The sequence below is a fragment of the Microcaecilia unicolor genome, chromosome 6, assembly GCF_901765095.1.
Source record: "Microcaecilia unicolor chromosome 6, aMicUni1.1, whole genome shotgun sequence".
Taxonomy (NCBI): Eukaryota; Metazoa; Chordata; class Amphibia; order Gymnophiona; family Siphonopidae; genus Microcaecilia; species Microcaecilia unicolor.
Window position 1 is genome coordinate 7,511,901 of NC_044036.1, and position 14,353 is coordinate 7,526,253.

General features: G+C 46.8%; 1 protein-coding gene across 3 annotated transcripts in view; it reads right to left on the reverse strand.

The window, feature by feature from the left end:
* The window catches only part of BTBD19 (BTB domain containing 19), a 235,661-nt gene that overhangs the window by 57,836 nt on the left and 163,472 nt on the right, over window positions 1-14,353 (reverse strand). For all 3 annotated transcript variants that reach the window (XM_030206278.1, XM_030206276.1, XM_030206277.1), the window contains one exon: window positions 9,482-9,541. In XM_030206278.1, coding sequence (XP_030062138.1) covers window positions 9,482-9,541 — 60 coding nt within the window. The remainder of the gene's footprint in view (window positions 1-9,481; window positions 9,542-14,353) is intronic.

Sequence of the window (14,353 nt, forward strand, 5' to 3'; positions counted from 1 at the left end):
CTTCTCCAGGATTTTCTTCCTTCTAGCCATTTGTTCTTCCGCTTGCGCTTTCACCAGATGTATCTCTCTCGTCTTCTTTCAGTTTCATCCGGTATTCCTCTCCGTGTTCCTCTTCTTGAGTTTTTCTGTATTTCTGGAATGCCAACTCTTTAGCCTTTATTTTCTCAGCCACTTGCTTGGAAAACCATATTGGTTTCCTTTTTCTCTTGTTTTTATGTACTCTCTTTACATAAAGGTTTGTGGCCCTATTTATAGTTTCTTTCAGCCTGGACCACTGCCCTTCCACTTCTCGTATGTCCTCATTGTGAAATGTCCCCATTCTCTCAGTGCAAAGCAGTGATTGGCTCAAACAATGACAGGAAGGAGGACATTACAAATATAAATAGCTACCCAAGTCTACAAAGTGGATGGTAGTCTGCCCCCCATCCCCTTCCCCCCAGCATGTGGTTCCCTACATTGGCTCCCTGACCTCCCTTTACCCATCATTTAAAAAAATCCCTCGTATCTAGCGGCACCCCCACCCCCTCTACTTAAATTTCCTGGTATCTAGTAGCTCCTCCCTATCCCCTGATCCAACCTTCCTCCTCCTCCCCAGACTTAAAAGTAAAAAATTCCTAGTGTCTAGAAGACCTCCCCACAACCTGAGGCCCTCCTTCTACCCAACATTTAAAATATTCTTAGTGCCTATTGACACCCCCCACCCCAATCGCTCCCACTGGCCCCTCAAACCTCCCTCCACTGTACACTGAAGAAGCAGGAGTGATGCCTGTCTGCTCCTGCCTCAGTACCACCATCTTGGAAAATGGCGGCACCTGACACCATGCAGCCAAATAAGGTAATTTTTCTCTTATTGGTAGTGTCCGCCCAGATGACCATATGAGGGAAAAATTGTCTTATTTGACAGCCCAACCCGACCTTGCTCTGTGCAGCCTGATGTACCAGGTGCACACATTTTCCAAAATGGCAGTGCTGAGGCAGGAGCGAGTGGGAGCTGCTCCTACCTCTTCAGGGTACAATGGGGGAGGGGAGGGGTTGAAATGGTGCAGGGAGGTGTTACTAGACCCCAGAGATATTTTACTTTTAAGGTGGAAAGGGGTCGGGTCTAATTCAGGGGAGTGAGGGATGCTGCTAAATACAATGGATTTTTTAAAAGGTTGGGTGTGGGGGCTGATGCAGAAATCTAGGTCACGGTGGGGGGGGGGGGGGGGGGGGGGAAGGGGAGCTCTCCTTAACTTTCTATGGCACCTCAGACCTGCAGTGTATGTACTGTATACTGAAGCTCTTGGAGCTGCTTCTCCCATAGAAATGTATTGAGGCATTTTTATTAGTGGGGGTTCATTTATCTTCTGCCCCCACTAGATGCAGAAGTTTCACTTGTACCGCACAGAAATTTCTCCTGCTTCTGGTTGGCTGGATCCTCCTATCCACAGTTTATGTACACTGCCTTGGATGAATCTCTTCATAAAGGCAGTTAATAAATCCCAATAAATAAATAAAAGAAAACTAAAAAAATATATCTTTGGTGTGTACAGTATAGGGCAAAGTGTGTATTGTGGGGCCTGAATAATTAAAACAAACACACTATTTCAATAAATACATGTAGCAAGTAGATACATGTATTTATTGAAATACACATTTCAATACATGTTCATATATTTAATACGTATTTCATACATATTTATTAAAACATTACATATTTCACAGGAAAATGTATCCGAAACTTTTTGCAGATGGCGATCCGGTCTTTAGGAGGAACAATGTGGTTTAGGTGGTCTTTTTAGGCTCACAGAGACATCTTGGCACAATGCACACAGTCAGCTTGAGGATGTTCTGAACCCAGACATACCAGGTATCTGGAATGGGTGTTGAATTCTGGATCTTTCTTTACAGTCCCCAAATCAGTACTTTCAAATTTTTGTCATATTTCAAACTTATCATTCATTTCAAAATTAGTCCACTTCATACAGAAAACAAATACTATTCAACCTAGTCAAAGAGGCTTTAGGGCTTATCATAGTACAGAGACTGGCCCCATTAGGCACCATGTCCTAAATCTACATGCATCTGGATAAACCCAAAACTGTGATTCTTGTCTACCTTGACATTGTTGACCATACTACTACTACTACTAATCATTTCTATAGCGCTACTAGATGTATGCAGCGCTGTACATTTGAACATGAAGAGACAGTCCCTGCTCGACAGAGCTTACAATCTTAATTAGAACAGACAAACAGGACAAAAAAGAGATAAGGGAATATTAAAGTGAGGATAAAATAAGGGTTCTGAACAAGTGAATAAGGGTTAGGAGTTAAAAGCAGCATCAAAAAGGTGGGTTTTTAGCTTAGATTTGAAGACAGCCAGAGATGGAGCTTGACGTACTGGCTCAGGAAGTCTATTCCAGGCATGTGGTGCAGCAAGATAAAAGGAACGGAGTCTGGAGTTAGCAGTGGAGGAGAAGGGTGCAGATAAGAGAGATTTGCCCAGTGAACGGAGTTCCCGGGGAGGAATGTAGGGAGAGATGAGAGTGGAGAGGTACTGAGGAGCTGCAGAGTGAATGCACTTATAGGTCAATAAGAGGAGTTTGAACTGTATGCAGAAACGGATAGGAAGCCAGTGAAGTGACTTGAAGAGAGGGCTAATATGAGCATAATGACACTGGCATGCAGCAGAATTTTGAACAGATTGAAGAGGAGAGAGATGGCTAAGTGGGAGATCTGTGAGAAGCAAGTTGCAATAGTAAGCGAGAGGTGATAACAGTGTGGATGAGGGTTCTGGTAGTGTGCTCAGAAAGGAAAGGGCAAGCAGGTAGCTAGGTTGATGGACAGGCAGGTGATGGGATGGGAGGCAGGCAGGTTGATGGGTGAGTTGGGAGGCAACGGGTAGAGCAGGATAGTAGAACTGGAGGCTTAGGACTGGGACAGCAGGGTAGGTAGGTGGATGGGTGGGCGGTAGGTAGCTAGGTTTATGGGCTGGGGGGCAGGCAGGTGATGGGTGAGCTGGGTGGCACTAAGTTGATGGGCTAAGAGGCAGACAGATTGATGGGTGAGCTGGTAGGCAAGTAAGTTGATGGGCTGGCAAGCGGTGAGGCAGGTAGGTAGTTGTGCAGGCAGGAGGCAGGCAGGTAAGTAAGTAGTTGTGCAGGCAAGGAGGCAGGTAGTTGATGGGCTGACAAGAAGGCAAGTTGATGGGTTGACTAGCAGGTAGGTTGGTTGATGGGCAAGGCAGGCAGGCAGGAATGGATGAGAGCAGTGGAGAGCTCAGCAGCAGGACTGGAGGAAGCTGGAATAATTTGGAGCAGAAGAGAGCAGAGCAGCAGGACTGGAGCAAGCTGGAACAGACAGACTGGAACGAGCAGAGGAGCAGGACTAGAACAAGCTGGAATGGACGGACTGGAACAAGCTGGATCAGGCAGACTGGAACAAGCTGGGGCAGTCGGACTAGAATAAGCTGCAGCAAAGAAGAGCCGAGCAGCAGGACCGGGACAAGCTGGAAAAGACAGACCAGAGTAATCATAAGCAGAAGAGAGCGGAGCAGCAGGACCGGGACAGGCTGGAACAAGCTGGATCAGGTGGATTGGAACAAGCTGGAGTGGATGGTCCGGAACAAGCTGGAGCAGAGCTGAGCAGCTGAGCTAGAACAAGCAGGAACAAGTGGATCAGGCGAGCCAGAGCAAGCTGGAAAGGACGGGCTGGAGCGAGTTGGAACAGGCGGACTGAGAGGTAAATGGTCCTGTGTTTCTTTCCTGTAGGTTTTAATGCTTGTCCCCCCCTTTTTTCTCCTGGGAGGGGGGCATCCTGCAGAGGACAGGGAGGTACAGAGGTCTCAGGGCAGCAACAGGTCATGGATGTAGGAAAGTTTGTTACAGACAGAGCGGGCATTCCACAGAGCGCAAGAGAAAGGCAGGGAAGGAGGGGGGAGAAGAGGAACAGAAATTAGATTGGAGATATCACGGTGTGACCTGCACAAATAGGATGAGAGCTGATGTGGAGGACCAGGATTGGGATTAATGTCCCCAGCGGAGAGCAGGAGAAGGAGTAAGAGAGTACGGAGAAGAGTAGGAGAGGTATGACGACAGCAACGAAGGCGAGATGTACTCAGATAGAAAGGAGATGGATGAATAAAAGGAATGAAATGTTTAAGGTTGAGAGCTGAGAAAAAGGAAGAGGAAAAAAAGAGATGGTGAGATGATGAATACAGATGGTGGACAATGTGTTCCTGCAGTGTACAGTGGTTTAAGATGTAGAAACACATTATGAAGGGACAGTGCCAAGAAGAAAAAGTGTACTGGAGCCATAAGTAGTAACTGAGAGAAAAATAGATGTAAAGAGAAAAATGCCCCTAGAGCGGAGGCCCTGAGTGGATCTGGGAGTCACCCCGGAGAAGGCTGTAAAGGATATGCAGATGAGCTGCAAGTCCTCCACAGCACCTGAAAGGCAGCCGGTGGTAGAGCTGGGCACCTCTCAGCTGAGGAAAGGCTTACCAGGGGTTAGGCCGAAGCCAGCATTCCTCCCCCCATACCATTCTCCCATGTAGAGACACAGTGTACTTCTGGCTTCATTCATATTTATTCAATAGCTCTAACGCTGTGCTATGGGACAATATCCAATCCTCATCATATCACTTATTCTGTGATAAGGCTTAGTGTTAAAACCTATAGTATTCAACATTTTTTAAATCACCATTGGCTTTGCTAATTCAATATTTAGACCTTACACCCTTTGAGTACTCTGGATCCCTCCAATGCACAAGATATTCTTAACCTTAGTTCAAAGCTGAAGCTTATTTCTAGCTGGCTCACAGAACACAAACTCATAATGAATCCTGTTAAGTTGAAAACCATTGTGTTTTCCGATGAAGCCAGATTTCCCTTAACTAGGCCTCTCTGTATAGCAGATCAAACTATAGAATCGGTGGACTCCCTGAAGATCAGGGATTGAAATCTAACTTTCCAGTCTCTCATTTCTCTGCTACAAAAATGTTTCTTTAAGTTGAAACTAATTCATTCCACGCACTTCCTTCCTGATCATAAGTTCATTCACATTTTGGTACATTCCTTAGTAACGGACTACTGCAATTCTCTATTTAAAGGCTTATGGGTACAGGACTTAAGATTTCATCAAATAATCCCAAAACATCACCACCAAACTCATTGCTGGCACTAAAAAATGGGACGATGTAACACCATTGCTTAAAGAAGAACAGTGGTCACCTGCTGTTTGTAAAATCCTACATCAAATTCTCACATTAACCCATTAGATTCGTTCCTTGGGATTCCCATTGTTTGTCCCACTATCTGACCCCCCCTATGTTCCAAACAGGGCTTTGTGCCCTGCTAACCAGAATTTACTGACTGTCCCATCTTACTGACAGATATGCTATGAGTTCTTTATTCAGTGTGGTGGCTCCTTCCTTGTGGAATACCTTGCCACTGCATTTGCATTTGGAATTCTTGGTAAGATCAAGATGCTTCTGAAATCCTACTTTTCTGAAAAAAAACCCATATTGCCAGTGAATGAGGGATAACCTAGCACTGGAGTATGAGAATGAAAATAGAATAGATGCACTTCTAAATTCTGTCCCTCTTTCCCTATCTGTATTGTGAACCCCTTCCATTTTCTTTTCCTTCTACCTATCTCTCTAAATTAATGTATTATTATAAACCACTTAGCTGGCCTGAAAATAGGTGAACCTCGCTGTACAGCCAAAGCCAGCAGAGTGGGGAGCTAGGCCAGGAACCAGCAGCACCAGCCTGAACAATCTATCAGATGTGACCCGGGAAATTATAGCCCAGTGAGCCTGATGTTGGTGCCGGGCAAATTGTAGAGACTATACTAAAGAACAAAATTACAGAGCATATTCAAAAGCGTGGATTAATTAGACAAACAGGGGCATTTTCGAAAGAGAAGGACGCCCAAATTGGCATAATCGAAAGCCGATTTCGGGCGTCCTCAACTGCAGTCCGTCGCGGGGATGACCAAAGTTCACGGGTGCGTGTCGGAGGCGTAGCGAAGGCTGGGACTGCGGCGTGCTTAAGAGATGGGCATCCTCTGCTGATAATGTGTCACGTCTGTGGCCGTGACCACCCTCATACTTACCCTGTTTCTGGGAGTCAGTGGCTGTGCTGGCTTCTGCTTGTCACTGTGTCTGTCTCTGTCTTAGTTTCTCTCTGGCTATGTGTGATGATTGCCTTACTGGACCTCACCTGTGTGGGCTATGCCTCTTCCAAGATGGCTGCCGCCTCCTCTATGCCAGTATCCAAGATGGCTCCTGCTTGTCCTTCCTGTGGGCTCACTTCCTCTGTGTGTCAAGCCTCTGTTTGGAGGCAAGGAACTTCCTGCTTCTGTCCTGCTGGTGGTGACTCATCAGTGAGTTCCTTTATAAGGAAGGCCTGTGCTTGCAGTCAGTGCCTTTGCATGGTGTCATTGTCTGGTGTCATGCCCAGAGGCCTACAGGTTAGTCAGTGTGTTGCTGCGCTGCTTCTAAGCCTGTCTTCTGTGTGGGCTTGTTGCTCTTCTGTTTTGTACCTGTGGGCTGCTTTCCCATCTGTTTAGGACCTGTGGGCTGCTTGACCTTCTGTGTGGGCTGGTGCCCTTCTGTTCCCAGTACCTGTGGGCTGGTTGCCCTTCTGAGTGGGCTGCTATCCCTTCTGCCTTTAGTCTGTGTTTGGAGCCTGCTGTTCAGCCCTGGTTTCCCCGTTTGTGTTTGCAGCCTGCCCTACTCCCTGCTTGTATATTCTGTGTGCACATCCTGAAACTTGTATATCCTGTGTGCACATCCTGGCTGCTAGTCCTTCTGCCTTCGCTGTGGAGGTAGCCTCTGCAGGTCAGCCCGGGTTTCCCCGTCTGTGTTTGCAGCCTGCCCTACTCCCTGCTTGTATATTCTGTGTGCACATCCTGAACCTTGTACATCCTGTGTGCACATCCTGGCTGCTAGTCCTTCTGCCTTCACTGTGGAGGTAGCCTCTGCAGGTCAGCCCGAGTTTCCCCATCTGTGTTTGCAGCCTGCCCTACTCCCTGCTTGTATACTCTGGGTGCACATCCTGAACCTTGTATATCCTGTGTGCACATCCTGGTCCTTGCTTGTTCGTCCTGAGTCCTGGTTTTGGCTAGCTAGGGTTATCTGGCTTTCCGCTCTGCCTAGCTGCCATCTTCCCTGTGTGAACATCTTGAACCTTGTATATCCTGTGTGCATATCCTGGTCCTTGCTTGTTCGTCCTGGTTTTGGCTAGCTAGTGTTATCCAGCTTTCCGCTCTGCCTAGCTACCTTCTGTCCCGTGTGTCTACCTTGTACCTTGCTTGTATATCCTTATCCGGATCTCTGCTTATGTATCCTGATTCCTGTTTATCTGTCTAGCTAGCGTGTATCTTCTGGGGAATTTATCCTGTTACCTGCCTTGACCTAGCTAGTGGGTTTGCCCTGTGGGTATTCCCTGTCTCCCCTTTTTTCCTGCTTGCATGTCTGCCCTAGTCCCTGCTCCTGATAAGCTTCTGTCTAGTCTGTGCGGTGTGTCTGGCTTAGCGGCTGCGTGCAGCGCTTAGTGCAGTCTAGTATAGTTGTTCCCTCGTGTTTCCTAGACCCGGGGGGGTCCTCTGGATTCCAGTTCCACCTTGTCCTGCAAGTCCTGTCTGCCGCCTGCACGCTAGAGCTCAACTCTAGCGGAACGGTGGCTAAGTGCAGGTGAAGAGGTTCCTGTTCTGCTAGTTCCAGTTGCCTGCTCCCAATCCAGAGGTCCAGTCCGGCCCTTCCGTGTGTTCCGCTCCAGGGTGGTCTTGCCTGCCTCTGCCGCTCCTTGGCAGGGGTCCAAGGACTCACTATTCCCAGTTCCGCCTCGAGGACCTGACAGCATGCCAAGGCCCTCGAGAACGCGACATAATGGAAAAAAGAAGGGCGTCCCTGACGAGCATTTGGTCCACTTTACTTGGTCCATTTTTTTTCATGACTAAGCCTCAAAAAGGTGCTCAAACTGACCAGATGACCACCGGAGGGAATCGGGGAGCACCTCCCCTTACTCCCCCAGTGGTCACCAACTCCCTCTCACCCTAAAAAAAAAATTTTTTAAATGTTTTGCCAGCCTCTATACCAGCCTCACATGTCATACCCAGCTCCATGACAGCAGTATGCAGGTCCCTGGAGCAGTTTTAGTGGGTACTGAAGTGCACTTCAGGCAGGCGGACCCAGGCCCATCCCCCCTACCTGTTACACTTGTGCTGATAAACGTGAGCCCTTCAAAACCAAAAGTACCCACATGTAGGTGCCACCCTTTACCCCTTAGGGCTATGGTAGTGGTGTACAGTTGTGGGGAGTGGGTTTGGGGGGGGCTGGGGGGGGCTCAGTACCCAAGGTAAGGGAGCTATGCACCTGGGAGCAATTTATGAAGTACACTACAGTGCCCCCTAGGATGCCTGGTTGGTGTCCTGGCATGTGAGGGGGACCAGTGCACTACAAATTCTGGCTCCTCCCATGACCAAAGGGCTTGGATTTGGTCATTTTTGAGATGGACGTTCTTGGTTTCCATTATGGCTGAAAACCGGGGACGACCATCTCTAAGGTCGACCTAAATGTTGAGATTTGGGCGTCCCCAACCGTATTATTGAAACGAAAGATGGACGCCCATCTTGTTTCAATAATAGCGGTTTCCCCGCCCCTTCGCCAGGATGTCCTTAGAGATGGTCGCCCTTAGAGATGGTTGTCCCTTTTTGATTATGCCCTTCCACGTCAACATGGATTTAGTGAAGGGAAATCTTGCCTCACCAATCTACTACATTTCTTTGAAGGGGAATTGTCTTGCATGATCAGAACCTTTTACTTAATTGTGAACGCTGGGAGAACTTTCCCAAATGATGTTTCCCACTTGGATGTCTGATCAGTCCTGCTTATGGACAGAAAAACAACTTTGTCACTCAAGTGCTGCAAGAAACTCATGGCTGGATATGCAAAAGCATGTATGCATATAATGGTAGCCACTAAATGGATGTGCCTAAATGGCACTGTCCAACGGAACTATCTAGATCTTGCGGCAGAACATTTTTAATAGTGCAAGAGTGGATAGCTGGCGAGATCCCCCAATTAAACTGCACAGTGCCTGAATATCACCATAATCTGTAGAGCCAGCAGCAGTCACTGCTCTCCACATGTTCTTAGCACCATGCGCAGAAGAGGTTTAAAAAGCCACAGATAATGTTAATATTTGAATATTGTCACATCGCTATTCTCTTAGGCTGCTGCAGCTGGTTCTTGTAGCTGTTCAGATAGTGCCACATCTGAGTTTGAATGACTGATGTTTCAGCTACAAGAACCACTGACATGTGGAGCTTTTATTGTATGACAGAGAAATAGTAGCACACACTGGGTATCTTTCTGTGGTAGAAGTTCCTTAGAAATTCTTCAGAAATCGAGTGTGTGGCTCTTGCCCACATGTGAAAGCTGCTCTATTTTGCTCTGGTAGGAGCTGTCACCTACACAACAGGGGATGACTCACCTGCAGGGCCTCGCAGGCCTGATCCACTGTCAGCATCTCTATGACAAACTCCACACACAACTGTAAAACAAACCAGAGACAGTGTTAGTGATCAAAGAGTACAGAACATGCCCTGTGCTTCTCAGAGGAGGAGAAGGCCACCATGGAAAGCATGGCTCTACCTTTAACAGACATTTCAACAACACACAACTCAAACTCTCTACAGGAATATGACAGCCCCTGTCTCCTGCTGGCCACCTACTGCCTCTGATTAACAATCTCTTTCTGTTGTGCTGCCTGAATGTGGTAAAGCAAAGAAGCAGTGAGAAATCCCCTAGGTTTTGCATTAGCTGGTGAGTAATGCTAAGTATTAAAAGCATACAGCAGGGAAGGGGAGGAGGTTATTTTGTTGGTATGCATTACTGCACTTCTTTATTTTCTAAAATCAGTGCTGGTTATGTCCAGCCTGTATCAGCTTCTCTGATAGCTGGGGAAAACTCGGATGCCACATAACAGATTCCATGTGTGTAGAGAGATAGTTCAATGTACAGCAGCTTAACACATATTGCCCATTAGAAAAAGGAACAAATCCTTAATACAAAGACTAAGGAAACATTCGGATGTCTCTCGCTGCCACAGCATATGTATTCATTTGATGTAAAATTTGTTCACGTACTGAGAAACTGATAAGCCGAGGTCATAAAGTAGAACCCTAGGCATCAAACCCAAGACAAGGGGTTATACAACCAGGTCAGACTAAAGAGAAAGTCATCTGACAATCCTCCCTCCCACGTGGCAGCTTGAGAAAGGAAACTCCTTCCCTCGCTTTCTCATTTGCTCACTGCTTGCCATTTACAGCACTTTTGCGGTCAGGATGTTAGCTTGTTTTACAGCAGAAATAACTCAGAGGAGTTCCCTGACTGTCCCACATCCCACACAGTACAAACAGCCGAGTCACTCATTGCTGGAGAAATGTCTCAACAAGGGGGCGCAAACGTAGACCTCCCACGCTACCCACTTTTCAATCAGCACATTTTCCCGTTCTGATACAGTGACAGTATATACACAAAGTGAAATTATTACTTACAGGAGACAACTCTGTCACTCCTCAAATTACACATCACTACAGGTACCTTTCTCACCCCAGAGCTCAGACAGTTCTCTAATTAATGCCCCGTTTCCTTCTTAACCTCAGAGATTAATCATTCACATTGGGGAGTCAGGTACTGGTCTCTAATTTGACCTGACCGGGAAAAATCTACATAAGCTCCAATTAGGGCTGCTCCAGTCCAGTTAGTTACCCTCAACGAATCTCCCTCCCCCCCAGCCATGTCACACACCTTCAGTACATCAGCCTCCTCTTTATTCCTGACCCCATCAGCTTCTCTCTCTCCAGTGAACCCCTAGCTCTTTTCCCACCTCATCTCAGTTCCAGCAGCTCCATCTCCCTCTTCCCCCTCAGCAGCCCCAGGAATATTACCAGGCAGCTCCAACAATATCCTTTCCCCTCCCTGCATCAGTATCCTACTTTGCTCTCTCTCTCTCCACTCCAAGTTCCAAAGTTATTTGATATACTGCTCAAGGTGGTGTAAAACAAATGAAAATCAAAGGGAGTGAACCAGAATGCCAGATAGGAAAGACAGAGATAAAGGAAAAAGGTCACTCTGTTAACGTGCCTCCATGCCCAGTCCACAGCCCCCCCCCCCCCCCCCCCCCCCCCCCCCCCCCCCCCCCCCCCCCATTGGCACGTTCTTTTTCCCTCTTTCAAACCTTACTGACGGATCACTGTGTTAATTTGATTGCTTCCATTATTCTAGGCAACTAATTTCTATCTTGATGTTGCCACAGCCCCCTATACCTAGGATCTTTTAACTCTTATTTTCTAACTTGGATCTCGGACAACATATACTTCAACCAACTCATATTGGAGGGTGCACACTAGATCTTATCCTCACTGTCTCTTCTTCAAAGGATCAGCCACGCTCCATCTCTCTTTACCCCTTGCCATGGACCGATCATTATCTAATGATTTTTACTCTTGCCCCGTCATCTCTACACAGCACTCCATCATTAGATGTGTATAGTTCAGAGATCTTAGCCAGCTTACTGCACAAGCATTCTTAACCCATACCTCTTCAGATTTCGATTCTTTTAATAGCTTACCTATACAAACTCAGGCCAGTGTTTGAAATGAATCACTCTGTACATCTCTAGACACTTTAGCCCTAATTAAAATACTCCCCTGTAGAAGTCCCAATCGACGTAGCAAACCATGGTTTACACCGATACTCCACCAAATGAAACATCAACTCAGACAGGCTGAGTGTAACTGGAGACGCCAACCTTCTTCTAGTGACCTATAAAGACACTAACCAGCTTATTTTCGAAAGAGATCGCCGGCCATCTTCTGACACAAATCGGGAGATAGCCGGCCATCTCCTGAAGCCGGCCAAATCGGTATAATGGAAAGCTGATTTTGGCCGGCTCCAACTTCTTTCTGTCGCAGAGCCGGCCAAAGTTAAAGGGGACATTTTGGAAGGGTATGGGAGGCGGGACGGGGGCGTTGTAAGACACGGCCGGCTTCAGCTGATAATGGAAAAAAGAAGGCCGGCTCTGAGGAGCATTTCGCCGGCTTCACTTGATCCATTTTTTTAGGACAAAGTCTCAAAAAATGCCCCAATTGACCAGATGACTACCGGAGGGAATCAGGGATCACCTCCTCTTACTCCCCCAGTGGTCACAAACCCCCTCCCACCCAAAAAACAAAACTTTTTTGCCAGCCTTTATGCCAGAATGAAATGTCATACCCAGCTCCCTGACAGCAGTATGCAGGTCCCTGGAGCAGTTTTTAGTGGGTGCAGTGCACTTCAGGCAGGTGGACCCAGGCCAATCACCCCCTACCTGTTACACTTGTGGTGGTAAATGGGAGCCCTCCAACCCCCACCCCCAAAACCCACTGTACCCACATGTAGGTGCCCCCCTTCACCCATAAGGGCTATGCTAATGGTGTAGAGTTGTGGGGAGTGGGTTTTGGAGGGGATTTGGGGGGCTCAGCACCCAAGGTAAGGGAGCTATGCACCTGGGAGCTATTTTTATGTTTTTAATTTTTAGAAGTGCCCCCTAGGGTGCCCGGTTGATGTCCTGGCATGTGAGGGGGCCCAGTGCACTACAAATGCTGTCTCCTCCCACGACCAAATGCCTTGGATATGGCTGGGTTTGAGATCGCCGGCATTAGTTTCCATTATGGGCGAAAACTGATGCTGGCCATCTTTGACATTTGGTCGGCCCCAACCGTATTATCGAAACAAAAGATGGCTGGCCATCTTTTTCGATAATACGGTTTGGGACCGTTTTTTGCGGCGCCGGCCATCTAGATGGCCGTTCGATTATGCCCCTCCACGCGATCCTATAAATTCGCACTGCAAAATGTCAAGAAAACGTACCATACTACTAAAACCACTAAAGCCCCCAATACTGCTGTGCTGTATCAAACCACGAAGACACTGGACTACTTATTACCTAAATAAACAAATTACTACCAAACTACCTTCTAGTCAAGATCTTGCAGATTACTTTCATACCAAAGTTTCCTCTCTACTGGCTAGCTTACCTTCTACCACAAACACAGCACAACCTCAATCAGATATGCAAATTGAACTACCTGCTAGTACCGTTTCAACGTTTAATGTTCCAACAGCTTCTTAATTGTGCACCGTGAATGGAAACTTGCAGCTATTAGACCAAAACTGACAAATACTTCCAAACCAACAGAAAGTAGTAATTACCAACTGATAGCTAATCTTCCATTTCTCATAAAATTGAGAAAATTATTTATAACCAACTCCAAGTTTTTTGAATAAAGCTAATGCCCTTCATCCAAATCAAATGGGATTCCATGCACACCATAGCACTAAAACCATTCTTCAATATCTTTATGGCACATTTTCTTACCTTGACTCAAACCCTAGGCTTCAAGTTCACAACTTATGTATACACAGATGACATTCAACTACTATATCCTCTAGATTCCCATAATTCTTGAAAGATTTCGGAAGCTAACTCTAAATTGACACAAATAACCACAATAATATGCTTAATCTGGATAAATCAAGATGTATACTATTTTCAAACTCCCCTAATATTGTCTTGACACATCCTCTCATGCTCTCCTCAGTCCCAATTCCTCAAAATTCTATGGTAAAAGGTCCTAGGAGTAATCATATAGAAGTCGGCCCTTGCAGATCACCAATGTGGCTGCGCAGGCTTCTGCTTCTGTGAGTCTGACGTCCTGCACGTACATGCAGGGCGTCAGACTCACAGAAACAGAAGCCTGTGCAGCCTTCTACATGGAATGTTGCTAGTGGAATAGCAACATTCCATGTAGAATCTCCAATAGTAGCAACAGAATCTCAATAGTAGCAACATTCCATGTAGAATCTCCAATAGTAGCAACATTCCATGTAGAATCTCCACTAGTATCTATTTTATTTTTGTTACATTTGTACCCTGCGCTTTCCCACTCATGGCAGGCTCAATGCGGCTTACATGGGGCAATGGAGGGTTAAGTGACTTGCCCAGAGTCACAAGGAGCTGCCTGTGCCTGAAGTGGGAATTGAACTCAGTTCCTCAGGACCAAAGTCCACCACCCTAACCACTAGGCCACTCCTCCACTGTTGCTACTATTTGAGATTCTACATGGAATGATGCTATTCCACTAGCAACAGTCGGCCCTTGCAGATCACACATGTGGCCGCGCAGGCTTCTGCTTCTGTGAGTCTGATGTCCTGCGTACGTGCAGGACGTCAGACTCACAGAAACAGAAGCCTGTGCAGCCTTCTACATGGAATGTTGCTATTCCACTAGCAACATTCCATGTAGAAGTCGGCCCTTGCA